General features: G+C 37.2%; 1 protein-coding gene across 3 annotated transcripts; it reads left to right on the forward strand.

The window, feature by feature from the left end:
• RLIM (ring finger protein, LIM domain interacting) lies at positions 1–25655 on the forward strand. 3 transcript variants are annotated; one of them, XM_040265666.1, is made up of 5 exons: positions 1–228; positions 2028–2090; positions 15735–15927; positions 16862–16945; positions 18463–25655. In XM_040265666.1, the coding sequence occupies exons 3-5, from the start codon at positions 15759–15761 to the stop codon at positions 20043–20045; spliced, it is 1836 nt and encodes a 611-aa protein (XP_040121600.1). In that variant the 5' UTR covers positions 1–228; positions 2028–2090; positions 15735–15758; the 3' UTR covers positions 20046–25655. The 3 variants fall into 3 exon arrangements, with proteins under 3 accessions (XP_040121600.1, XP_040121602.1, XP_040121601.1); XM_040265668.1 differs by lacking the exon at positions 2028–2090 and having other exon boundaries at positions 4–228; XM_040265667.1 differs by lacking the exon at positions 1–228 and having other exon boundaries at positions 255–2090.
• Positions 25656–25949: the final 294 nt, after the last annotated feature.

The raw sequence follows: 25949 nt of genomic DNA on the forward strand, positions 1-25949 counted from the left end.
TTTCCTGTCGCTGCTTGGTAACAATGGGGAAGGTAATGGCTGCCTGAGCAACGTCTCCGAGCAGGCGCTGGGCTAGAGGCGGGTCTCGACCAGCGACTCATCCCGGAGGCGGGCTTGAGAGCTGCGGCAGGGGAGGCGCGCAGGAGCCCCGGCGGCGGTGGCGGCGGCGGCGGCGGCGGCGGCGGCGGCGGCCGAACCGACCGAGTCGGATACCGACACCAAAACCGAGTAAGTGAAGCCTTGGGAAACGGATGGAGAGCGAGAGGAAGACAGCGAAGCCGCATCTGCTGCTTTCTCTCAAAATGGCCTGACTGGTGCATCGTGGCGGAGGCTCAACGCCGCCTCCGGACCCCAGGCACCGGTTGCTGCGGGGGGCTCCGTGGCGTAATCTCCGCTGCCATTTTAGCTGGGTGTATAGTCGACAGGCTTTTTGAAGAAGGGGAAGGAGGTAGGTAGTACTTCCTCTCCGTGGCCGCGCGAGCCGCAGCTGGGCCCCTCCAGAACCTTAAGAATTTGGGGGAGGCGATTTTCGAGTTTTGGCCTCAGGCATGAGAATCTTTGATCGTCTCAGGTTTTCCTCTCCTCTCTGGAGACTTCCTTCGCCTCCTCCTTCTCCCCCTCTCTTTTACATGGCGGGCTTGGGTTTAGGAAATGGGGAAAAAATCAGGCTGCTCTAAGTTAGATGCTGGGAACTCTTGGGCCTTTAGATTTCCCAGGATTTGCAAAACCCCATTTTGAGCCTTCTGCTTCTGCAGGGCACTATCAATTAGGTGCCCCCTGAGGCCACCATGACATCTTCCCGGAGGATCTAAGACAAATGTGGTTTACTCCTTTGCTTGAATAACCCTGGCGTATCCTTTGCCGGATACCACTGCACGGATTCCCCCCAAAAGGGAGGGAAAAGCCGTTGCGTGTTTGTTGTTTTTCCCTGGCTGAGGGTGGGAATTGGGCCAAATGATTTTGAAGTTAATTTCCGTTCAATCCGTGCACAACCCAACCCCTCCCCCCTCAAAAAATGCCTAAGGGTCTCGGCTTCTGCGGGCGGTACCTGCCACGTACGCCATAGCTTTAGTAACTAGTATTAACCGGTTGGGCTTCTGCTTCCTGAATACTCCGTCCCTTTTTCCCTTATGCTGATTAATTTCAAGATGGAGGAGACAGCCACGTTCCTTCCCTAGACAGTTTCACCATACTTATTCCACAGGTTAGTCCGGGAATCTGAGGCCTAGCAGGCTTGTCTATTTAGGTCGTTCTTTCGTTTTGCAGAAAGAGGAAGCATTTATATTAGGTTGTCATTCAGTCTTAGCAAGGCCCCACAGTAATTATTTTTTTGCTGGAAATAAGGAGTCCGCATTTCCTGAATCAGAATTAACCGCAGTGGCTTTGGATGATTGAAAGGAGGAAGAAATAAACTACTACTAATCATTTTCTTAAAATTCTTGTCATTATTGAAGACAAAATACACTTATCACCCCATCAGGTACATTATGTCTGTCCTGGATGACTTGCGAGCAGGCTGGCACAGTTATCGCTGCCCCAGAATCAGTTTTCTAAGTTGTAGAAATAAAATACCCAGGAAGACCAATCTAAATATTTTTAAAATTTTATTTTAGGATACTCTTTTGTTACTGAAAAAGTGTTTTTCTTTAGCCTAAGATGTCCTGATGATTTTTCATACTTTAGTTCCTGCCTTAGGCTAGTGTAGTACCAAATAAGTTCTTGAAAGTAACTGTGAGAATCTGAAAATAATCACTGATCTGATGCGTAAAAGCCCATTTTAAGTAAGTTTATATTAAAAGGTAGATGGGTTGTTAGCCTTTAAAAGATCTTCTATCTAACATATAAGATTGTTGGTTCCCTCTGACCTTAGTCTCCCCAAATATCCTAATACTAATGTGGAATTAGGTTGAATTATGGTGGGTGTGTAGCTAAAATACATAGGATATGTAATTTTTAGGATGTGTCTGTTTCGAAGAAAATGTCTATCTTATAAAAGAGGAAGAATAATGGATTCTTTTTTTTTCTAGAGCAGAGAGTGAAGAAAACTAAAATCCAGTTTATTGTATACAATACTATGTCATAACAGTCAGGTAATTTTATTTTTTGTTGCGTCTCCTGATGATTTATGTGTAGAATGCATGTTTTAAAATATTTATTCTGTTTTGGGGTCCCTGTAATTGAATGGGCTTCTTTGATATATGTTAGTTGGTGTCGGGCATTCTTAATGGTCAGAATGGGTGTTTTTCACTGGGAATTCAAAGGGTAGTGTTTCTGAGTAGCTGGAACCTCATTAGTGCTCTGTCAATTTTCTTCTTTTAAAATAATGTCTGAAATTTACCAGTACCTGTATAGAATGGAAAGAACAAATAGAAATTTGCTTCCTTTAATCACTGTTGGAATGGGATGAGTATAAATAAATAGTATTTAAATGTTTATTGAATAACTAAATGAACTAACAGTAGACTATATTACAGGAATATAATCTCAAGTTATTTTGTGTGACATTTGAAATTTTTGCTTCAAGATCCGAAAAGTCATAATATATAATACTCTAATTGATATCAACCTCTTTCATCATCATTGTTAAGGTAACCACATAATTTATTGCCCTAGCTAGGATGCTTTTAAGAGAAAAAGGAACATTATTTTCCTGGACAACAGGTGGAAACCAGGATTGTCCCATGCAAATTAGGATGGATAATTAGCCCAAATTCATAATTAATCTGTATTGAATACTTATGTGCTTCACATGTGTGATTTTGTAATCCTTACAGCCAAGCTTCATGAGGATGTTACCTGTTTTACAGAGTAACTGAGACTCAGAGGAGAGATTAGGCAATTTGTTCTCTATTAGATAATTTGTTCTCAAAAAGCTAATAAGTGGTGGGAGCCCCCATTTTAACCCAGGTCTGTCTGATGCCAAAGTCAATAAACTTTTATGTCCTTAGACTTGTTATTAGAAATGCAAAGAAAATGAAAGGTTGTAATGAAAAAAATCTATAGGTTAAGTTGCATCTAAAACTTCTGTTAACACTCGAAGGAAATTTGCTTCATGAAGCAAGTGAGACTTATCTAACGATTGCACTCTCTTTTTCAGTCTGTCAGGGTTCTTGTTTCAGCTGTTACTGCCTGTAATATAATTTGATAAACAATTTAACATTAAAAGTGGTTTTAAGAAGTAGCTTAATAATGAAGTGATATCTAGAAGTGTTAGGCTGGTTGGATATATTTTTCATGTTAGTGAACATGTAGTGAGGCCTTATATACAGTAGATCAAATGGGACATTTGCATTTATCAAATTACAGTGCGTGTATTTCTTTTTCTGTAGCTCTAGTGGATTGGGAAATAGCAAACCACTCACCAACCTCCTGGTCCCTTGATTTACCATAGAGTGGATAACAAATTAGAACATGAAAAGTCCTCTGTCAAAACCAGACCAATGAGATGGTAGAATTTTGGGCCAGTGCCTAGGACTGCGACATGTTTTTCTTTTGTAAATCTATTTCCATAACATTTCTTTGTTATACAGACATTTCCAAACCTTATAGCTCATTGATTTTTAAAAGTATCCAGTTTACATGATCCTTTGACATTTTGTGTAAGAAAGCAATAACACTTCTATTTTTTTCTTTCATTTTTTTGAAATAGAAGTTTCCCAGATAATAAAGCAATTTATTTTAGAGGTAAAAATCTTGACAGTCTTAAACAGTTTGGGAGTATATTTGTGAACTTGAGGCTTTGCTGTACATAGTCTTATATTTTGGGTTTCCCTGGTGGCTCAGTGGTAAAAAAAAAAAAAAAATCTGCCTGCCAGTGAAGAAGTAGTTCAGTGTGTGGGGTCGGGAAGATCCCCTGGAGAAGGAAGTGCCCACTCCAGTATTCTTGCCTTGGAAGTCCCATGGACAGAGGATCCTGGCAGGCTGCAGTCCGTGGGGTTGCAAAAGAGTCGGACATGACTTAGAGACTGAACAACAAATTCTTGTATTTTAGTGCTTCAACTCAAGGGTTTAATTTCATTAGTCAAAATATCACATACATAAGTTTGGAAGACTAATATCTTTAGATAGTACATGTGTGTATATAGATTTGTGGACTTACTGCAGTAATTTCACAGCAGCAGTTTGGACTGCTATTACAGCATTTGCATGATGATGAACATGATCCATTCTGTGGTGGGAAGGAGATATTTGTGTTCAGTGTTTTCAGATTTTTCTGAAATGAAAAATGCTCTCTCTCCTCTTGCTCTACATTTGATTGTGTGAAGAAAGGGTTTAACTCGTAATTACATTTTTCATTTTGTATTGACCAAAGTTCCTGTTTGTGTCAGTTACCATTTGAGGTCACCTTATAATTTATCCAAACTGGAACACTTTTAAGAGTGAAAGAAGGCCATATTAATAATCACTATAAGACAGCAGTTGTAGACTGCTGCTCATATGGACAAACTGGGTATATATGGTCACCTTTGTCATCATTTCTCTGTAGGAGCTCTGGTTCAGAAATCACAGTTGTCAGTGTGTTTGGTTCTGTAACAATTATTTTCCTCAGACAGTATAGGAGTCATTTGTGTAGATATTTTTCAGTCACGTGATTTTAAAATAGTTCATTTTTGGTGGAAAACTTCTATCTTAAAAATAGTACTTATTTACTAACACCAGAAGTGCCAGTAATCAATGACTTTTGCATTAAAACATTTTAAAAATAAGCACATGAGCCTTTTGGGTTTTTGAGTCATTGACTTCTTGCAAATAATGAGAAATCAGAATTGAGTTAGTGTGCATAAGACCAAATGCTAATTTAGTGGCATAGCTTGATACTAAAAGAACATGAACTGGGTAATCGAAGATTAAATTCCGTCTTAAGTACTTGAGTGAATTGAAATGTCATAATGGGTTCCTTTTTAAACTAACTTGTTCCTGTGAATTGGCAGTATTTGGCTTGGTCTCCATCCTTTGATTTGTTGACGTTCTTAATATTCTTTTGATTTAGCTGTTTTAGAAGGTTGTTGTCATTAGAATTGTTTGTGAGCTGCAGAATTCCTGCCTAGAGATTAAACACATGCTGAATCCTTTTTTTTCCTGATGTCCTTTTCAAGTGATAAAGATAGAATACAAGTGAGGCTAAGCTAACATTGCTATGCAGGTATTTTATGATCTCATACTGCTCTAGTAGTATCAGCAGTGGCAGAAGTTTTAGTACCATCCTCCAATAGGCCAATAATGGAAATAAATTGTGTAGGTGGTGAGAGGTACTGTGCAGTAAGGCAGTGAAATGTAAACCCTACCTTATTTTTTAAAGAGGAATGCTTTGTATTTGTTTTTTAAAAATAGATAGTCATAGAGAGAGAGAGAAGTGTACAAGTGAAATAGCAGTGAGAAAAGCACAGCTTTTAAGCTTACATCCTAGTTATTCATGTTTCTTGACCTTTATTTTTCCAACCTATATTGTAATGTGATGTGGGTTATATCATCGTCTGGATTCTTAGAATTGGAAAGGTATCTTGTAGATAGCTTAATCCAGTACACTAATACTGATGGAGATCCTGAGATGCAAAAGGTTAAATAATTGGCCAAATTCACATAGTTAATTTTACAGCCAAGACTAGAACCTAGTGTCTCTTTTTTCATTTTCACAGAGCTGAATTCCACCCTGCTACTCAGTCAACCTTTGATTTGTTGGCTGCAAATGCTATAAAGTTTTAATCATTCTGTATAGGAAAAATTCCCAACACTTCTGCTAACTACATATACAATGGTATTTTATATCCAGACCTCAAAATCAGTAGTTCTTTGTGACTTGGCTTTTTTTGTTGTTTTTAACTATATTAAGTATTTTTCATTTTGATGATGGTATTATTGACCTGACATTTTCTTTATACACAAGACTTGGGTGTCATTAATTCTCATAGGCTCTATGAGGTTCTTAATGAAGAAAGAAACTGTTGCAAACAGAATAATGCCTGCCCTTTTTTCAGTATGACACATTTTTATGTTGATACCTATGATTTTTTTTTTTTTTGGTGTGTTGTACTTTAGGACACTGTTGAATTTTGGAGCTTGTTTGAACACATCCAAAAGGTGACAATGCCCAAGATAACTTCAGTAGTTGGTTGACATTAGTTATCTTGATTCCTCCTTCCTGTACTTCCTGATTTTTAAAAAGAAGTGATTTCTTCCAGACTTAATAGATGTGGTTTATTTTAAAATTGATACTCATACAACCTTTTGAATTTCAGAATTCATTTTTTAATGTCTGTTGTTTCTTTCACTCTATATTTTGGTGCTTTAAATCTTAATTGATGGAGTATGTCCATTGAATACAGTATGTGTGCTTATATTTAGCACCAGGTCTCCTGACCCATTAATACTGAACAGTATGTTTTAAGTGACTTTTTGCCCTAACATCATAACAGAAATACATGTTTTAAAGATTAGTGTATGTGGGTTTGGAGAATTAAATACTTATAGCAGTGGTCAGAAACATAGTAATGTGCATAGTTTATATTAATATATGATAATTACTATAGAAGAATTGAAATCATTAAAAATGCTTTAAAATTCTCAAGGTGAATAAAATCTGCTTTAAACTCCCTAATTATAGAATAAATCTCAAGTTTGGTTTTCTTGCTAGCTTTTCCTCCCCGGAATTAAATTTACCTGACACAGTCATACAGTTACTGACCAGATGAGTAGTTTTTGAAATGACTGGGCAAATTTTCTAATTTGGCTACTTACTTTCCAGGAATGGATTTGGCTGTATTGGCACACAGTACCCTGACAGAAATAAGGTTAATAAAATATGCTATGCATCTGAGGGGCAACTGTATTTAAAACAAAAATACTAAAAGTTGACTTGTTTAAAAAGAAGCCCTGCTGGGTTCATACTGCTTATAAAAGATGTTTTGTCTTTGGAAGTTTTCATACCAGAAGTGAACATGAACTAAGTAAAAGTAATGAAGTTGGTCAGTCATGTCCAACTCTTTGTGACCCTATGGACTGTAGCCTGCCAGGCTCCTCTGTCCATGCCTCAAGCAAGAATACTGGAGTGGGTTCCCATTTCCTTCTCCAGAGGATCTTCCCAACCTAGGGATCGAACCCGGGTCTCACATCGCGCAGAGAGACGCGCAGAGAGACTCTCTACCCTCTGAGCCACCAGGGAAGCCCCAAACATCAACTAAAAAGCTGATAGTGAGGTTGAATACATTGGACATGCCTGTGAGGATTGAAGGAATGTATTTTTAAGGTATATGGTCTTAGGATATATTGGGAGGCAGTTGACCATTTATTGAAAAGTTGACTGGATTTGGAATCAGGAGACCTGGATTTAATTGCTGGCTCTTACCATTTACTAGCTTCATGGCCTTTGGTAAATCACTTCCTCTCTCTGTGCTTCTGTTTCCTATCTGTAAAATAGAGTTTGTGATTCCTACTTCATAGAATTGTTGGAAGGCTTAAATGAAATATAGGTGAAAGGGCTGTATGAATAGGGCAATGGATATTGCTTTTAACTAGGAAGAGACCTAAGTGATTTAAAAACAGTTACACAGTTTTTCTCTTAAGTTTTATTGGTTAAGTTTTCATAAAAATATTTAAGTTTAAAGTTGACTGATAACTGTATATTTAATCCAAAATTTCTGACTGTGCGCATGAATATTATAACTCAGTATAAGGCAACTGAATGAAAAGATTTAAAATTTTCTCATTTATGATGATAGAAGGAGCCCAGAGGGTATGGGAATTCTTTTTTTCTCATACCTAATTTAGACTGGAAGTGTACCACAATGTTGTTCATCACAGAGTGGAATCTATAAATGGTAGACCCATTTTATTAACATGATCTTTTCACACCAAAATGGAAACAGATCTGTATTTGATCATTTGAACTGCAGTCTCCTGACATCTTTGGCATGTTTTAACTTTCTGAACTTGTGATTTAGAATTATTACATTTTTTCATTTTTTTACCGCTTAGGTAGTGAAGGCACTGCTTAAAATGAGACCAGACTCACTGGGTATATGTTCATAAGATGATTTTACAAAGCATTTGAAGGGATTACTTACATTCAAGATTTCCTTTTTTTTTTCCAAAATGTAATTAATTTCTAGTCCAGTGGACCTTGACAGGTGTTAAAGCTATAACTCTCTAAAGCTGTAACATCTGTCTTGCCAGTGCTGGAATCTCTTGACCTCTACTCCCAACCCAGGCAAATGCAGAATAAAGCAGAAAGAATGAATGCTTTGGGCAAAAGTAGGGAAGCAAATAGGCTTTTTCTCTCCCTGTGCCTTAATCAACTGCAAGAAACGAACAGCATTTTAAATGGAAATCTATACCTTAGCAAAAAACATGGTGTGTTCTGTTTAATGAAGCCTTGCCAGTTTGATTGCAGTTTTGAAATAAATGAGTGTGTTGCAAGGATGCCATGAGGGGAAAATAATTTCCTTTATTTTCTCTGGTGTAGGCAGGGGGAAGGGAGAGCAGCATGTTACTATGGAAGTAATAGTAATTTGGATTTGTTTACATGTTACTTTGTGTGTCTCATTGTTGAAATTTTGAATTAAAAAATAAACCAAAATAAAAATCCCTCTTGAATAACCCAACTTCTAAACTCATCAGGCAGGAGCTATTTAGGATTTAGCAGTCTCCAAAATCACAGTGTTGAGACGGTTTTGAATAGAGGTATGATTTTTTTTTTTTTTTTGGTCCCTAGTTTCCATGTAGGAAATATTAGAATTTCTAGGTCAAGGGTGATTGTAATTAAAAATCATCTATTCCGTGTGTTTTTGTAGAGTATTCACCATTATCTTCCCTAGTGACTCAGATGGTAAAGAGAGTCTGTTTGCAATGAAGGAGACCCATGTTCGATCCCTGGGTGGGGAAGATCCCCTGGAGAAGGGAATGGCAACCCACTCTAGTATTCTTGCCTGGAAAATCCCGTGGACTGAGGAGCCTGGCGGGCCCCAATCCATGGGGTCACAGAGAGTCAGATATGACTGACTGACCAACACTCACCTCACCCTCACCGTTATTATTTTACTTTTGAAAAGTGTAAAGGGGATTCATAAATAGTGGGTTTATAGAGCAGAAACAATATATTGGGAACACTTTAGAGCTGTTTCCATATGTGGAGTTTCTCTAGCTTATGAACAAGTTCTTTAAAGCAGCATGCATTGTCCAATGTGGTAACCTCTAAGCACATGTGGCTCCTGGACACTTGAAATGTCATTAACTGGAACTGAACTTTTAATTTTCTTTTTTTCATTTTAATTAAGCTAATAATGTAAATTTTTTCCATTAAACATGACTTTTGTTTCATTAGGACTACATTTCACCTTAACCATTGAAAATTTAACATCCAATTTGAGATGTGCTGTAAGTATAAAATACATACCAAATTTCTGAGACTTAGAATTTTAAAGAATATAATACATCTCAATATTTTTTATATTGATAATATGTTGAAATGATCTTTTGGATCTGTTGGGTAAATAAGATATTGAAAGTGAAAGTAGAGACTGAAAAAGTTGGCTTAAAGCTTCAGAAAACAAAGATCATGGCGTCCGGTCCCATCACCTCATGGGAAATAGATCGGGAAACAGTGTCAGACTTTATTGTTTTGGGCTCCAAAATCACTGCAGATGGTGACTGCAGCCATGAAATTAAAAGATGCTTACTCCTTGGAAGAAAAGTTATGACCAACCTAGATAGCATATTCAAAAGCAGAGACATTACTTTGCTGACTAAGGTCCGTCTAGTCAAGGCTATGGTTTTTCCTTTGGTCATGTATGGATGTGAGTGTTGGACTGTGAAGAAGGCTGAGCACCGAAGAATTGATGCTTTTGAACTGTGGTGTTGGAGAAGACTCTTGAGAGTCTCTTGGACTGCAAGGAGATCCAGCCAGTCCATTCTGAAGGAGATCAGCCCTGGGATTTCTTTGGAGGGAATGATGCTAAAGCTGAAACTCCAGTACTTTGGCCAGCTCATGTGAAGAGTTGACTCATTGGAAAAGACTCTGATGCTGGGGGGATTGGGGGCAGGAGGAGAAGGGGACGACAGAGGATGAGATGGCTGGATGGCATCAGGGACTCGATGGACGTGAGTCTGAGTGAACTCCGGGAGACGGGGATGGACAGGGAGGCCTGGCGTGCTGTGATTCATGGGGTCGCAAAGAGTTGGACATGACTGAGCGACTGAACTAAACTGAAAATCAGTATTTTAAAAATGTAAAAGACGTTGTGAGGCAGGAAGTGACACTAGTGGCACAGGCAAATGCTGTGTGCAGAGACAGTTGAAAAAAATTGCTACCTGAGGTAGTCAGTAATAGCTTCTTAGGTGGTAAGATTTCATTGAACCTTGAGGGGTGAGTGAAACTGGGGAGAGATTAAACGGAGGGCTGAAGGGAGAGCATTAGAAGTGTGAAGGTAGTAAAGTATAAGATGTGTTGGAGGGAAAGGATGGGGCAATATAAGTGGATTGGTCTTGTTAAGAAAATGTTATAACAAAATTGTGTCACTGGGAATATGTGGCTTAGTATGACCCTAGACCCAGAATTGGAGAAGGCAGTGGCACCCCACTCCAGTGCTCTTGCCTGGAAAATCCCATGGATGGAGGAGCCTGGTAGGCTGCAGTCCAAAGGGTCACAAAGTTGGGCACGACTGAGCAACTTCACTTTCACTTTTTCCTTTCATGCATTGGAGAAGGAAATGGCAATCCACTCCAGTGTTCTTGCCTGGAGAATCCCAGGGATGAGGGAGCCTGGTGGGCTGCCGTCTGTGGGGTCGCACAGAGTTGGACACAACTGAAGTGACTTAGCAGCAGCAGCAGCCCCAGAATAAGGAAACCAAGGGACTGTCTATCCTTAATGACATTTTAGTCCAAAGGGTCTTTTGAAATCAGTCTGTTCAAACTCCTACCTAATATCTAGCCTCTACTTGAATACTTCCAGAAATTGGTAGTAGCTTACTTCAAGAGACTGGTTGCATCTCTACTTTTGGACAGTCTTATTTGTTTGACGATTAAAAGACAGAATTATTTGCTTTATATTTCTTCCAACTCTTGGCTCTAATTTGACCCTGTGGTTTGCTCTCTTATATGTTATAACTCCAAATATTTGAAGGTGGTAATCATGTCCATTTTTAGTGTTGTCTTTGGGGTAGACATTTTCAAGTAATTCAGCCATTTATTTTATGGTATTCCCTGGCTTCTCACCATCTTAGTCACTCTAGATATTTTCTTGTGTTTGTCAGTGCCCTTTTGGATGTATTTTTAATGTTTCCAATACTCTACATATAGTCTGAACAGCAAGTAGCATTGACACTACTACCTATTTTTATCTGAATACTGTGACCTAGGAAAGGTTTGTCAACCTGTGACTCCAAGGTTTCTTAACGGTCAAGTCAAACATGCTTTTAACTGAGCTTTTGTTAACTAAAAATTTCAGGTCATCTTCATGTTGCCAGGACAGGTCCCCCTCTCCCCATCAGCTTGATAACCTTTAAAGTGTTTAAAGTAGCACATTTACCATCATTTTTGTTGATTTCCACTCATCCTCACAGCCCACTGAGAATTCAGGATTTTTTTTTTTTTATTATATACATCTTCATTACTAACTCTCAGCGTTGAGTTGTCTGTAGATTTGGCTGGCATGTCTTTGACTTGGTTCTTTTCAAAATGCTTAAGACTGGGCTCAGTCTTTGAGAGTGGTATTCAGCAACTGTGAATCTGTTAAATTGTATTGTCATCAAGCTCCTTGCTGCTCAAACTGATTCTAGGATTAGCAGCGTCAGCATTACGTGAAGGCTTACTTAAAATGCATGCTCTCAGGCCTCACCCCCAATCTACTGAATCAGAACCTGTATTTTTACAAGATTTCCAGGTGTTTCGTTTGTATGTTGAAGTTTGAGAAGCATGGATCTAGCCTATATTTCTCCATAAAATAGGATGCAGAAACTTTGCAGACTCTGTACAAAAACCAAGCCAGACGTTTCAGCAGTATTATCCTGATGCCTATATCAAAAAGTTTCTCAACCTTGACTGTGCAGTGGAATTACCTGCGGAATTTTTAAAATGTCGCTGTCTGATTGGCCCCAGAGAAAGCTCCTCAGGTGATTTTAATGTGAGAATCTTGTAAAGCAAGTTGTGTGTGAAAGAAGACTATGTAATGCAAATGAGTCCACTTCTGGTGAACATGTTTTTCTACATGTTTGCAATATATCTGATAGTCTATAGCAGAATTCCATGTGCCACCCCCCCCCCCAGGTTTTGTGCCAGATTTTGCTGTGTTATAGTTTATAGACGTCACTTTCTTTGCAGATTAGATCATCTGGTATCCCCTGTTCTCTGATTTCTCAAAGATTGGGAATTTTGCAGTTTGGATTTTGATTTTTTTTTTTTTCTTTGAGAAACTTGTTTTTTTCCACTACTTGCAGTTGGAAGATGATTCTCCTTGCTGAATAAGATAGAAGTTGAGTGCCTCTACCTACCATCTTCTATTAATATACCATCTGTACCAAAGGCTTAGTAAAAGATCTCATTCTTATTTCAGGTTTGTTTTTCAAAGCCATTTAAACGCTCTTTCCCATACTTTTGAAAGTTTCTGTTCCTTGTGGGCTTTAACCTCTGACGCTATTTTTAAGACTTTGTGCCATTCCTGTAACAGTCCTTGGTATGTGATTTTTCTGTTATCTTTGGTTCCTGTCCTTCAGATGTCAGAACTTATCAGAAATTTTTGCCTTCTTTGAAAGCTTTACATTCTTAAAGCCTTTCAACTCTACTGAGTTTTCAGTTTTTAGAAATTATTTTCAGAACTATTTATTGATCTATTCCTTCATAAGTGGACTTGGTCCTTTCATGTTACTACTATTCAGAATATTAACTGCTTAATAGCCAAGTGTGATTTTCTTTGGTTTGGGAAATTATGGCTGAACTTTCTTTGTGCTTTTCTGTATTTTTTTTAATTAACTGTGTGCTATTTATTACGAATACTAAGTTGTAGAAAATTTTGGCTTCTTGTTGTTTTTCATTGCCTGGTCCATATAGCGTTAATGGGTGTTTTATTTAACCTGTTGGCTTCTAGTCTTACAGTAAAAAACAGCATCTTTCAGAAATTTATATAGTTTAGTCTTACCAAAATTAAGAAATCTTAGTTATGAAATTAGGAAACTCCAAAAATATTAAGGTCTCTCTCCCTTTCCCTTTCCTTGAGATAATTCATCTTGTTTCTTTAAAGAATGATGGACCTAAGAATAATGATAAGAAAAACAGTGGAGAGCCAGATGTGCCCATGTATAGACTAAAATTTGTTTAGACTCATCAGACAGGTAGACAGTCTTCTTTATTTTTTTAATATCTGAAAGATGGCTTGTTTTTTTCTCAAGTATTGACATAAACATCCAGATACTTCGTGTTTTGTGTGTTGGATTAAATCGTAGTACCAACATAGATTACTGCTTTTCCACAAGTCAGATTTTCACATGTTTCTGAGTTAACTTTTATTTTGTCATTGTGAACTTGAGTCAATCTGGGGTTGGAAGGAAAAGAATATTCTATATATATATATTTCCTAGGGCTGTACAAATAGTGAGTGACAATTAAGTTTTGGCTAATTTTGTGTACTATCCAGAGTAGGGGTTGACAAACTTTTTCTGTAAAAGGCCAGATAGTAAATTTTTTTCACTTTGCTAATCAGAATTGAGCATATTACATAGTTATTTATATAAAAAGAGAGAAGCCAAATTTCCACAGAGTTTTTCTTGATGTAATAATAAATTAGTACAATGTTTTATAATACAGGTCTACTAGTGAGAAGAATGGTATTCTTTTGGGTAGGATAACATTTTGCTTAATTGGGGCTTAACATTCTTTATCATCAGAATCATTTGCAAAAAAAAAAAATCATTTGCAGATGTCCATTTAGTGTTTTCTGATTTGAAATGAGATTTTACATATTTCGTTGTTGAAAATGTCTTCACACATACAAGTACGCTATCTAATCAATGTACAAGTGTATGATTTTAATTGTAAATTTGCCCAACTTGATATATTTTTGCTCTACGCATATTTTTTTTTAACCACCATTTCAGTTGTAACACATCTTCACAGATTCCACCTCAGGTTGTGCTGAATTAGTGTTTCTCAGCTTCTTTGAAAATGTTATCACCTGTAGTTAGTTTTTCCATGCAAACTATTCAGAGACTACTTCTTTAGTTAGTTCAAACTCCTCAAATAACTTGACTCCTTGAATAAGCAACTGAATAGCATCAGTTATATTTGTCAGCTCATCAAGAACCAAAGGCGACTACTCATTTGCTTCCTTGTTTTTCACTTGATGATTGATATATCCCAGTATCGTCACTTTTTGAGCAACTGTTCTCATTAAAAGGCTAATAATCTTAAACTAGTTTATTTTCTGTGGACTATTTGTTTAGCTTCTGCAGTCAAACACAGTTTAGCTAACATATCATTGATAAATGTCTTTCCTTGCTTAGCCAACAAATGAGCCGCTTAGAAACTTACTCTGGTTGAAGCTTCATTTTTTATTTTTATGAGGAAATATTTTGTGATATTTGTTTTAAATTTTCTATTTTTTCAGACCATAGGTTTCCTGTGAATTGGAAATACTATGATGAGTGCTTAGTCTAATAATATTAATGTATATTTTATTATTTTAGCATAGGCACAGTTTCAGTGTCATTGCATTATAAATAAAATACTTGCCATCTACTCTACTAAAATAATCCATATCCACTGTGCCTTTAGCGATGGTACTCAGTGTTCATCAAGTTTTACTGGAATACAGCTGTACACATCCATTTACATATTGTCTGTGGGCTGCTTTCTTCCTGTAATGGCAGAGTTGAGTAGTTGTGACAGACTATGTGGCACTGTCACTGCTTTGCACTGGTGATCTGTGCACTGCAAGTCACGGTGATGCAATTATAACTTGACAGCATTTCAAGTGCCATGCTTATACTGTAACATTTTTCTAAATTACCAGTGCACACTCATAGTATTAAATGGAGAAAGTGGGCTTGACCATTAGCATTTTTAGAACTTCTATTCTACATGTCATATCTCTGTGAGAGGCAGTAGAGCATAGAGAAACCTGAATTCAGATTGTCCAGATTCAGCTTCTGGCCCTGTCACTTGTTAGTTGTGTAACCCTGATTAAGTTATATAACCTCTCTATACTTTAGTTTCTTCATCTGTAAAAAAGGAATAATGACAACAACAGTGTTTGTGCACAGTGTCATTGTGAGGACTAAAAAACAAAAGCAATTATAGTGCCAAGAATTCAGTAAGCTGCTTGGGTCTAACCTTGTTGAATAGACACCGTTCAATTCTTGCTACACTGCTGAGTTCTTATCTGTATTTCTCTAACCAAACTTTTCTCTGGACAAGTAGCTAAGAACTTATTTATTTGATCTCGTATAATTTTCACACATCACAAAATACTCTCTTAGAAAAACATTTAAAAGTATAATAATCATTCTTAGATCTCAAGGAGAAAAAATAGTCACCAGGGCTGTTTGGTCTATGGGCCATAGTTTGCCAACCCCTGACCTAGTCTTTTCCTAGTATAACAGTGCTTTTCAGTGTTTGTATTAGGAAGTTTCCATTCATATGAGGTCTTAAAATTCATGTCTCAACCTGAATTCTGGATTTTCACATAATTAAAACTGTTCTATAGAAGATATACTGACTTTTGTTTTCAAGAGTGATCTCCTTTCTCCTTTTAGATAATTTTCCACTTGTTCATCAAGATGGAAAGCTCAGATTGTAACGATAAAGGAAGTGGTGATCAGTCTGCAGCACAGCGCAGAAGTCAGATGGACCGATTGGATCGGGAAGAAGCTTTCTATCAATTTGTAAATAACCTCAGTGAAGAAGATTATAGGCTTATGAGGGATAACAATTTGCTAGGCACCCCAGGTATGCAATGTGTAGTTTAAAGATTTACATATATATAAATTGCTGGTCTTTAAAAAAACAACTGTTTTTTTAAAAAATGTTTTGTTTACCATTGTGAAGTATGATTTTAATACCAGGGATATAGAATGAAATCTACTGCTGTACTTATTACTTGATTTTGTTCACTCATTTGGAATTATCCTATGTCAGGATTTTTAGTGAGGAATTATATTATGAATTTATAGTAAGCTGAATTGAAAAGAGTGGAGCTGAACAATCTTTTTGTTATTTATCTTTATTTAACTCTACTAGACAGTGGTCTGGAAGAGCTAATGGGAACTTTGGTTCTTAGGACAGACTTAACTCTGTTTTGTCATCCCTCATTCTCTGAATATGTCCCAATCATAATCAACCAGAGCTAGCCTTGGGTAAAATAGTCAGTTATTCAGAAATTTGTGCTTGGTTGTTATTTTTTGCCTCATTAGGTCCCATTTGATTCTAGTTAAAATTCATTATATCACTTCCTCCTCATTTCTATTTAATTCTATTAACGTTTGAGTGATTGCTTAAATTTTAAAAGGTAAGGTGTTAGCGTGGTTATTATGAGATGGAGTGCATTTTGAGCCAGGAGTACCAGACTTGAGTCAGAATGCCAGAGTTGGCATTCTTGCACTACTATATATCTATATATTAACGAATCAGCTTACTCACTCTGAGTTTCTTTGTCTTAAAATACAGATAATATCTATCTCCCAGAGTTGCATTTTTAAAGAATGAGATATTGTATGCAAAAGCATATTGTAAACTGGAAAGGAATACAAATAAATATAAGTTGTAATGTCATGCTCTCAAATAGGTGAATTTTACTCAGGTTCCTACTCTTTGGTTGTCATCTCAGATGGATAAGTCATTGGATTTTATTTATAATTTTGCAAATATTTTAAACTGTTTTCAGGTGAAAGTACTGAGGAAGAGTTGCTGAGGAGACTACAACAAATTAAAGAGGGCCCACCACCACAAAACTCAGATGAAAATAGAGGTAAGTTTTTTTTGGGAGAGGGGTGTAAAGGATGAAATGGATAAGGAGCTTCCTATGATAAATGTCAGCAAAGATAAATCCATATCAGTAGCACAAATTAATTTGGTGTTAAGTAACTGCTCATAAAAAGAACTGGCATTTTCTTGATATTTGGTGAGAATGTTAACTTTTTTTTCCTGCTTCACCTGTGGGATTATTTTGAGTGTTAATTGGGATATAGGAATGTCCTGTCTTAAATGTGATCATTTTTCTTTATTTTCTACCTTCATTGAAATTTCCCTGTACCCACTGAATTAGTCCTTCCTTATAAACCTGACTTCCTCACCAGCAGAAAGGTTGTATTCTCTAATCTGATGGTTCTCAGTGGGGTATAATCTCTGGAGACATTTTTGGTTGGGAGTTTGCTGTTTGCTCTAGTGGGTGGAGGTAAGGGATGCTGCTACTGCTAAGTCACTTCAGTCCTGTCCGACTCTGTGTGACCCCATAGATGGCAGCCCACCAGGCTCCCCCATCCCTGGGATTCTCCAGGCAAGAACACTGGAGTGGGTTGCCATTTCCTTCTCCAATGCATGAAAGTGAAAAGTGAAAGTGAAGTTGCTCAGTCGTGTCCGACTCTTTGCGACCCCATGGACTGCAGCCTACCAGGCTCCTCTGTCCATGGGATTTTCCAAGCAAGAGTACTGGAGTGGGGTGCCATCGCCTTCTCCGAGGGATACTGCTAAACATCCTAAAATGCACAACACAGCCTCCACAACAAAGAATTATTTGGCTCAAAATGTAAATAGTCACACTGTTAAGAAATCTTGTTCTTACCTCAGGTCTGGTGTTTTTTCTTAAGAAATCTTGTTCTTACCTCAGGTCTGGTGTTTCTCCTTCAGTGTGAAATATGATAACAATTAGGTTGTTGAATGTGCTGTATATGTACTATGCTAGGTTCAGACTCTTTACTTGTTCTGATCTCTAATTTCATGTTAATTTAAAATCTTGGTAACATGAAGTAACCTGTAAATCTTGTTTATATTTTTGCAATGTCTAAAGCAGTCCTACAGTTTTTAAATGTCTTGTATTATCCAAGGCACTTAAGTCAAGAGCCCAAAGAAATGTTGTAGGCTGATAAAAATCTAACTAAAAAAATGTAATTTGAACTAAAATACTAGCCCTGTACCTTAACTGGTGTTTTACCTTATTTGATTATGTTAGTGTTTTGACAGTGGACTGAAAAAAATGTCTTCTGACAGTCCCCAGTGGTACACTAGGCTCTGTATACAATGCTAAAAATAGACTTCCTCCCAATTCCCTTTTTAAAAAAATGATTTAAATTTCTCTAGGATTCGCTTGCTGTTTTAAAATGGAATTGAAAGTTTCCTGCTTTTACTTGCCAATCAGTGCAATATAGTTTAAAAAAATCTGTAAATTGAAATTTGTTCAGAATGTTTTTCTGTTAATAATATGAAGTTTCAGAGTATGGTTTCTTATTTTTAATAGTTCCTTTTCTCCCCTCCCTGTTTAAAAAACAGGTGGAGACTCTTCAGATGATGTATCTAATGGTGACTCTATAATAGACTGGCTTAACTCAGTCAGACAAACTGGAAATACGACAAGAAGTGGGCAAAGAGGAAACCAATCTTGGAGAGCAGTGAGCCGGACTAATCCAAACAGTGGTGATTTCAGATTCAGTTTAGAGATCAATGTTAACCGTAATAATGGGAGCCAAAATCCAGAGAATGAAAATGAACCATCTACAAGACGTTCTAGTGGAGAAAGTATGGACAACAACAGCCAAAGACAAATGGAAAATCCACGATCTGAATCAACATCTGCAAGGCCACCCAGATCAGAACGAAGTTCAACTGAAGCATTAACTGGAGAAGCCCCACCTACCAGAGGTCAGAGAAGGGCAAGAAGTAGGAGCCCAGACCATCGGAGAACCCGAGCAAGAGCTGAAAGAAGTAGATCACCTCTACATCCAATGAGTGAAATTCCACGACGATCTCATCATAGTATCTCATCTCAGACTTTTGAGCATCCTTTGGTAAATGAGACAGAAGGAAGTTCTAGAACCCGGCACCACGTGACATTAAGACAGCAAATAAGTGGACCTGACTTACTAACTAGAGGTCTTTTTGCAGCTTCTGGAACAAGAAATGCCTCACAAGGAGCAGGATCTTCAGACACAACTGGCAATGGTGAATCCACAGGATCAGGCCAGAGACCTCCAACCATAGTCCTTGATCTTCAAGTAAGAAGAGTTCGTCCTGGAGAATATCGGCAGAGAGATAGCATAGCTAGCAGAACTCGGTCAAGGTCTCAGACGCCAAACAACACCGTCACTTATGAAAGTGAACGAGGAGGTTTTAGGCGTACGTTTTCACGTTCTGAGCGAGCAGGTGTGAGAACCTATGTCAGTACCATCAGAATTCCAATTCGTAGAATCTTAAATACTGGTTTAAGTGAGACTACATCTGTTGCAATTCAGACCATGTTAAGGCAGATAATGACTGGTTTTGGCGAGTTAAGCTACTTTATGTACAGTGATAGTGATTCAGAGCCTAGTGGCTCAGTCTCGAGTCGAAATATGGAAAGGTCAGAGTCACGGAATGGAAGAGGGGGTTCTGGTGGTAGTAGCAGTTCTGGTTCAAGTTCCAGTTCGAGTCCTAGTTCCAGTTCCAATGGTGAAAGTTCAGAGACTAGCTCAGAGGTATTTGAAGGCAGTAATGAAGGAAGCTCACCATCAGGCTCATCAGGTGCCAGGCGAGAGGGTCGACACAGGGCCCCGGTAACATTTGATGAAAGTGGCTCTCTGCCCTTCCTTAGTCTCGCTCAGTTTTTCCTCTTAAATGAGGATGATGATGACCAACCTAGAGGACTCACCAAAGAACAGATTGACAACTTGGCAATGAGAAGTTTTGGTGAAAACGATGCATTAAAAACCTGTAGTGTTTGCATTACAGAATACACAGAAGGCAACAAACTTCGTAAACTACCTTGTTCCCATGAGTACCATGTCCACTGCATCGATCGCTGGTTGTCTGAGAATTCTACTTGTCCTATTTGTCGTAGAGCAGTCTTAGCTTCTGGTAACAGAGAAAGTGTTGTGTGATTAAGGTGTGAACTCTCAGCTATGTAGCTGGTATAGTGATGGGCAAACAGGAATCACTTGCTTTCTGTCCACTTTTTGAGTGGTGCTTAAATGTAAAGTAGCAACCAGAATTGAGTCATTGCTTTCTGAATGAGTCATTGTCCTTTCTCTAATTTCTGTTCCAAAATAAAAGGAAATATTTAAAAGCAACATATTAGGACATAAAAATCTGACTTCAGTATCAGTAATTGTTATTACTGATGATTTATCATATACTTGTCAGTTTCTCCTTTGTTATCTTAAAAGGTCTGCCTTAGCAATGACTCTTACCTGTTTCATATTGATCTTTAAAGTTTCATTTGCCATAGGAAAGAGGGGTGAAGGAAATTGCTAGTTTAGACTCAGTTACAGTACATGTTTCCTAAGTGACTGCTTAAAGCTATACCATTCCCAGTTATTAGTTGGCACACATTCAGCTACATTCTGAATATCATTTGTTCACCTTTCAGACAAGGTGATATTGGACTTATCAGTGTAAATAACACTAAGATTAGGATCTTCTAAGTGTATAACTGTCTTCTAAGCCCATCACTGTGGCACACTGTAGAGTGAGCTTATAGTTTAATTGAGATATTTATCTTGTGGAAATATTAAAAAAAAAAGCCTATGCTTGTGTAAGTGAAAAAATCACATTCATTTGTTTAAAAATGTAAAGCTATTTTGTAGAGGCTCAGTACTTTTTCCAATGCACTGTTGTATTAATGCATTAAAAATTGTAAAGTACCATGCTTAGAAATGAAAAAACTGCTTTTTGTGAGCCAACATAGTAAAAAAAAGAAAAGAAAAAACACACCAAACAAAGTACAAAGCTGCTTTTGTAAGTGTGTAGATGTAAGAGCAGAACATATCTATAATATTTAATGTATGTGAACAGCTACTGTGACCTGCAAAGGAAAGGACAGAGTATGGATTTAGGCAGGAAGTGAAAGAGGGAGTATAGAGAAAAGCGCTTGGAAGAACTTAAACTTTTCATGAAGACAGTAATTCCACAGACGTGAACTGTGAGATCATATGGTGAGATCCTTGGCACAGTATTCTACTTGAGCAGATGAAGCAAATTTGGCAGAGTTTTGGTTTAAGAAAAACAAACCACTACCCCCTAGCACAAGTTAAATTTATGTTTTTACAAGTTTGCTTCTTAAAAACAAAAGAATGGAGGAAAGAGACTGTAAACCACTTATTTAGCATAAGAATTGAAGTTGGCACAGATGTGTATACTAGTAGGAAAGTCTCAAATTTGCCTTGTTTTTGGTATTTGTTATTCAAGGTACCAGTGCACACTTGTTACTATCTCTAATACAGACCTAATATTTCATATCTAAAGACAAGATGAAGAACTAAGGGAGTTTTACTTTTTGTGGAAAGTGAGTCGTGTTGGGTTATTTGAAATTCAAATTTTAATTGTGCTGCCCATATTTGAAGATGAGAAGGCTGACTGGGATATGCACTTTATGTTGTTTCCTTAGTAAGCTTTGTGAAGAACCCCAGTACTCTTGCCGACTTTCTCTTGAGGCTGGTTGGGGTTAGGATTAGTCTGACTGTGGAGGACTGTCTTTTTCTGGGAAATGCTAGTGGGCCCAAAGAGGGATTGAACACATCCTTGGCTCTTAACAAAGTGAGCTGATTACCCAGGTGTGCATAGTCAGATGCTCTACACAGTAAACAAATCTGCTTTAGAAATTATCTGGCTACCTTAACTGTTACCAGCTCAGCTGTAAAGATTATTTCAAAGCTCATTCTTTTATATTTTCCTCTGGCTTTCAATCCTACCTAAGTATCAAGGAAATTGTAAATATGGTAGTTGTTTACTAAGGATATGTACTGCTCTTGCAAGAAAATAATGTCCAAACAAAGCTTCACTTATTTTTTTTTAATATAAGCAGATTTTACTGTTTATGGCGCTTATGTAATACATTTTATCTTTCTAAAAAAATTGTCCATGTAAAAGTCAGGATTCGTTTATATTTGTGAGCCTCCTTGTATCCTTTACTAAGGGTGTAATCTACGGTTTTCAGATCTGCAGGGTAGTCCTGATTGGCTAAAAACAAACTCATTTTCCTCTTGGTATAAAATGTCCCATTATAATAGGGATGTTTATTTTAAATAGTTTAAAAACAACTGCATCACATTCTAAGCATAAAAGAAAGTTATTAACAGGTACCTTCCTAACCTCCCAAGATGTATTATTACTCATTTGTGAAGTATTAAGAGGTAACTCATGCAGAATGCTGGTTATGAATGTAGATACTGAAGCTATTCATAAACACTGGAAATAGGATTTTAAGTTTTTAGCCTTCAATGCACATATTGGACATGTGCATGTGAAAACCTTTTTCAATAGCACTCGTTAATTTCCATTGGACTGTGTAGAATGGATACAAATATTTTAGTGGAATTTGCTACTTGATTTTTTTTTTTTGCAAGGTCCATGACCAATATGTACTTGTTAGTATGGACATTGAAGACAAGGTCATTTGTAGGTTTCAGATGTACAATGGAGAACAAAAATGTTTTTTCTCACCTGCATCCAAACAACTATTCTCTTGAGGGAGTATTTTCTTGCAAAAGACTACATTTCATTTTGTACCTTTGCACTTTTTCTTTATTACAGAAAAGTTCTGTCTTGAAGACCTAGTTTGAACTTCATGCAATAATAGGAACAAGAAAAAACAATGTTGGGACATGACATTGTTCAAAGCATAGGGAAAAAGTACTAAAAACTGAATTTTCTTGAATATTTCAGATTTTTAAAAATTCATTTACTAGTCTGAAACGTTTGAGGTGTTTAACTGCAAGCAGCTGACGTGATTGAGATTTATTAGTACTAAAAACAAAATTGAACAAGTTAGCTTTAAAGTTTGCAGACTTCACCAACACTAGAAGATGAGCCAAACTGTAAATTTGGAATATTTGCTTAAAAAGTGGTGTTTATACCTTAGTGGTGTTAATAGAGGGTGGGGATTGACAAAAGTGTTCATGTTAGTGTTGGAGTATAAGTAATCAACTGTAAAAACAATTACAAAAAAACATTTAGCACCAAGATTGTGTGTGTGTGTGTATACATGAAATCTCTAAAAACATGGTCATGGGAGTTCATCCAAAATTTAAGGTTAGGAAACTGTTACAAGTGTTACCTCAAGTAATCCCCCCCCCCGAAAATATGTTCTTTCCCTGCCAAGTATTCTCTTCTAATGTCAATGTCTCAAATTATTTTTATGAAGGGTTATCACTTAATATGCTTTGTATTTAATCACCTGCTTCTCAGATGTCCATGACATGAAATGGGGCGGCATCAGCCCTAACTTTTCAGCAGTTCTCAAAATACCCACATAATAGGAAAGTAAATGTTGCAAAATGCTTTTTTAAGAAGCCATTTTTACAGCTTGGTAGAATACAGTGGCACCTTGTGGTTGTTTTTGATACTTTTAAAGATGGAAGATATTTTTATCCCCCCCTTTACTCCACCCCTTTTCTTTGCTGTTTGTGAACAAGAAACATTTGCAATCTGCCTTACTTGAGTTGTTAAGTTTTACCAGCTTCCCTGTCAGATATATTACCAATACTAAGTACGTAGAAGCCACATGTGTGGGCACTTTTGTCTTATAAGACTATGCTGATTGCTACTTACTACAGTATACTGTACCTTAGTAATGCAAGAGATTGATAAGGCACATGTTCAAATGTCAGGCATTTATTTTCCCTTAATATAATTCTTTAGTATGTGTAATATTCAATAATGGCTTCCCTGATACCTCTGTTGATAATGAATCCGCCTGCAATGCAGGAGACCCAGGTTTGATCCCTGGGTGGGGAAGATCCCTGGAGAAGGCAGTGGCAACCCACTCCAGTATTTTACCTGGAAAATCCTGTGGATTATTCAATAATTGTTATTCAGCAATATTCAGTAACTTGTAATTCATTAACGAGTAAATTGTTCACTTTTGAAAAAACATTTGAAAATGTAAACTTATGCTTCATTTGGAAAGTTAAAATGCAAGGTCCAAGTGACTAGTATTTCATTTATTTTAAAATTAGATTTTTAGAAAGCAGCTAAGAAACAGCTATGAGTTATATACCTACCCTTTACATTTTTAGCATTCTGAAAAGAGTGCTTAACTGGAACATTACTAAAATAGGAATATTGGAACAAGTAAGCAATCTCACTTGATTTGAGTAACTCCATTTTGTATCTAAAATGCAGTATATTTGAGCTGATGGAATGTTCAAGGAATAACAGTTTATATGTTTTATGATTATTTTCATGTCTACATAAGGTGTTCTAATTCAAATTTCAAGAAAATAGGCACACCCTCCAACAGTCTCAGAATCACCAAAATACTTATTTTTGGTTAGGATTTGTTTACTAAAGACCTCCAAGCTTAGATTGACTGATATCTTAAAGATATGCAGTGAAAGTGAACCCCATAATGTAGAACTGTGCCTCGTTATTTCAGGGTTCCTCTATCAGTTCCTCATATTGCAGACTTTTCTTAATACCAAGATATGGCTGAACTGGCTGCCCAGCCTTAACTCTTCTCAATGCCCCTTTGCTAACATTCTTTGAACTGAGTGATTTGTATGTGTTTTAACATCCAGTGTTTGGATTTTACCTCTTTACAGCTCCATTTGTTCCAGGTGCTGCTTTTAAAGTTGTAGGGCCGTGTGATCGGTATCAAGTTGAGTAGGTACGCAATTGGCCTGATTATGTATCTGTGCCTGTTTTGTCTTCTCCCAAGAAGAGCTGCTTTGGTCTAGATGTTTACTTAGATTCGGATAAAGAACTGGGCAGCGGTTTTGGAAAGCTTTCTGAAGCCTATAAGAATCTAAAGGGATTTGGAGGGGGAACAGTAACAAAGGCGGCCTTTATGTCTTTGAACATGAAGCACATAAATGTATGTTCTGTAAAGACTATAGTGATTGTTATACCAGGGCTTCCTGACCTCTGGGAGAGACTTTCAGAAAAGCAGAAAGGAGCACAAAAGTGAAGTGAATTTGGTTGTTTTACTTTATCTGGTTTCTCATTTTCTTTGAATTTAAAGCTGAACATAACACCCTTTTCCAATTTCTATCCAGCAGACTCCTGGTTGGGAAGCCCTGTATTAAATTTTGAGAATGTACCCAGTTTCCTTTTTTTTTTTTGTACAGTGCTTTCTTTACACCTGCTAAAAACTTGTTTAAAGCAAAACAAGACCTTGAAAGGTCATATTAAAGCTGGTTTGATTATTAATAGTTATCTTTTAGGAAGAAGCTTTTTCCCTATGTAAGATGTCATACTGCAGATTTAAAATATAGACTATCAATAAAATGCATGAAGTGATCATTTGTGCTTGATCATCTCTCCTTGGGTTTTTCTTTTAAAAGAGGAATCTGATAAAGATTCTGTTGCTTCACACCAGTGTCAGATAGACATGGTTTTAAAAATCATGTAGAATTTACAGTGCAACCTTGATTTTGGTTCCCCTCACTGTTTGAGTGTGGACAGGTACTGGTTTATGAAATAGAACTTCCATCCTGTATCGTGTAATGGCTTAATCTTTCAGTGGTAAAATAAAAGATTAAAATCTATTCGTATATACGAATCCTGGAAACATTTCTGTAAATGACATTTTAACTAGGTGCATCTTTGATTTTTCTTGTATTACTATTGACCCAATGACTCCCTTGCTTGACCTCTGTAAGTATAAAGACTTGTCTAGGTGTGCATGTGTACTCAGACAGCTTTTGTCTTCCATTCCTACTTCCAACCTTTCACACATGTTGCCTAAACCCCTAAGAGTCTTTGTTTTTAAGTCATCACATTTGGATATGTGGATTTGACTTCCCCTTGATACTGTTATTCGTTTAACTGATGGTGAATTTTAATCA

Source organism: Oryx dammah, unplaced genomic scaffold (genome assembly GCF_014754425.2).
Source record: "Oryx dammah isolate SB20612 unplaced genomic scaffold, SCBI_Odam_1.1 HiC_scaffold_23, whole genome shotgun sequence".
Taxonomy (NCBI): Eukaryota; Metazoa; Chordata; class Mammalia; order Artiodactyla; family Bovidae; genus Oryx; species Oryx dammah.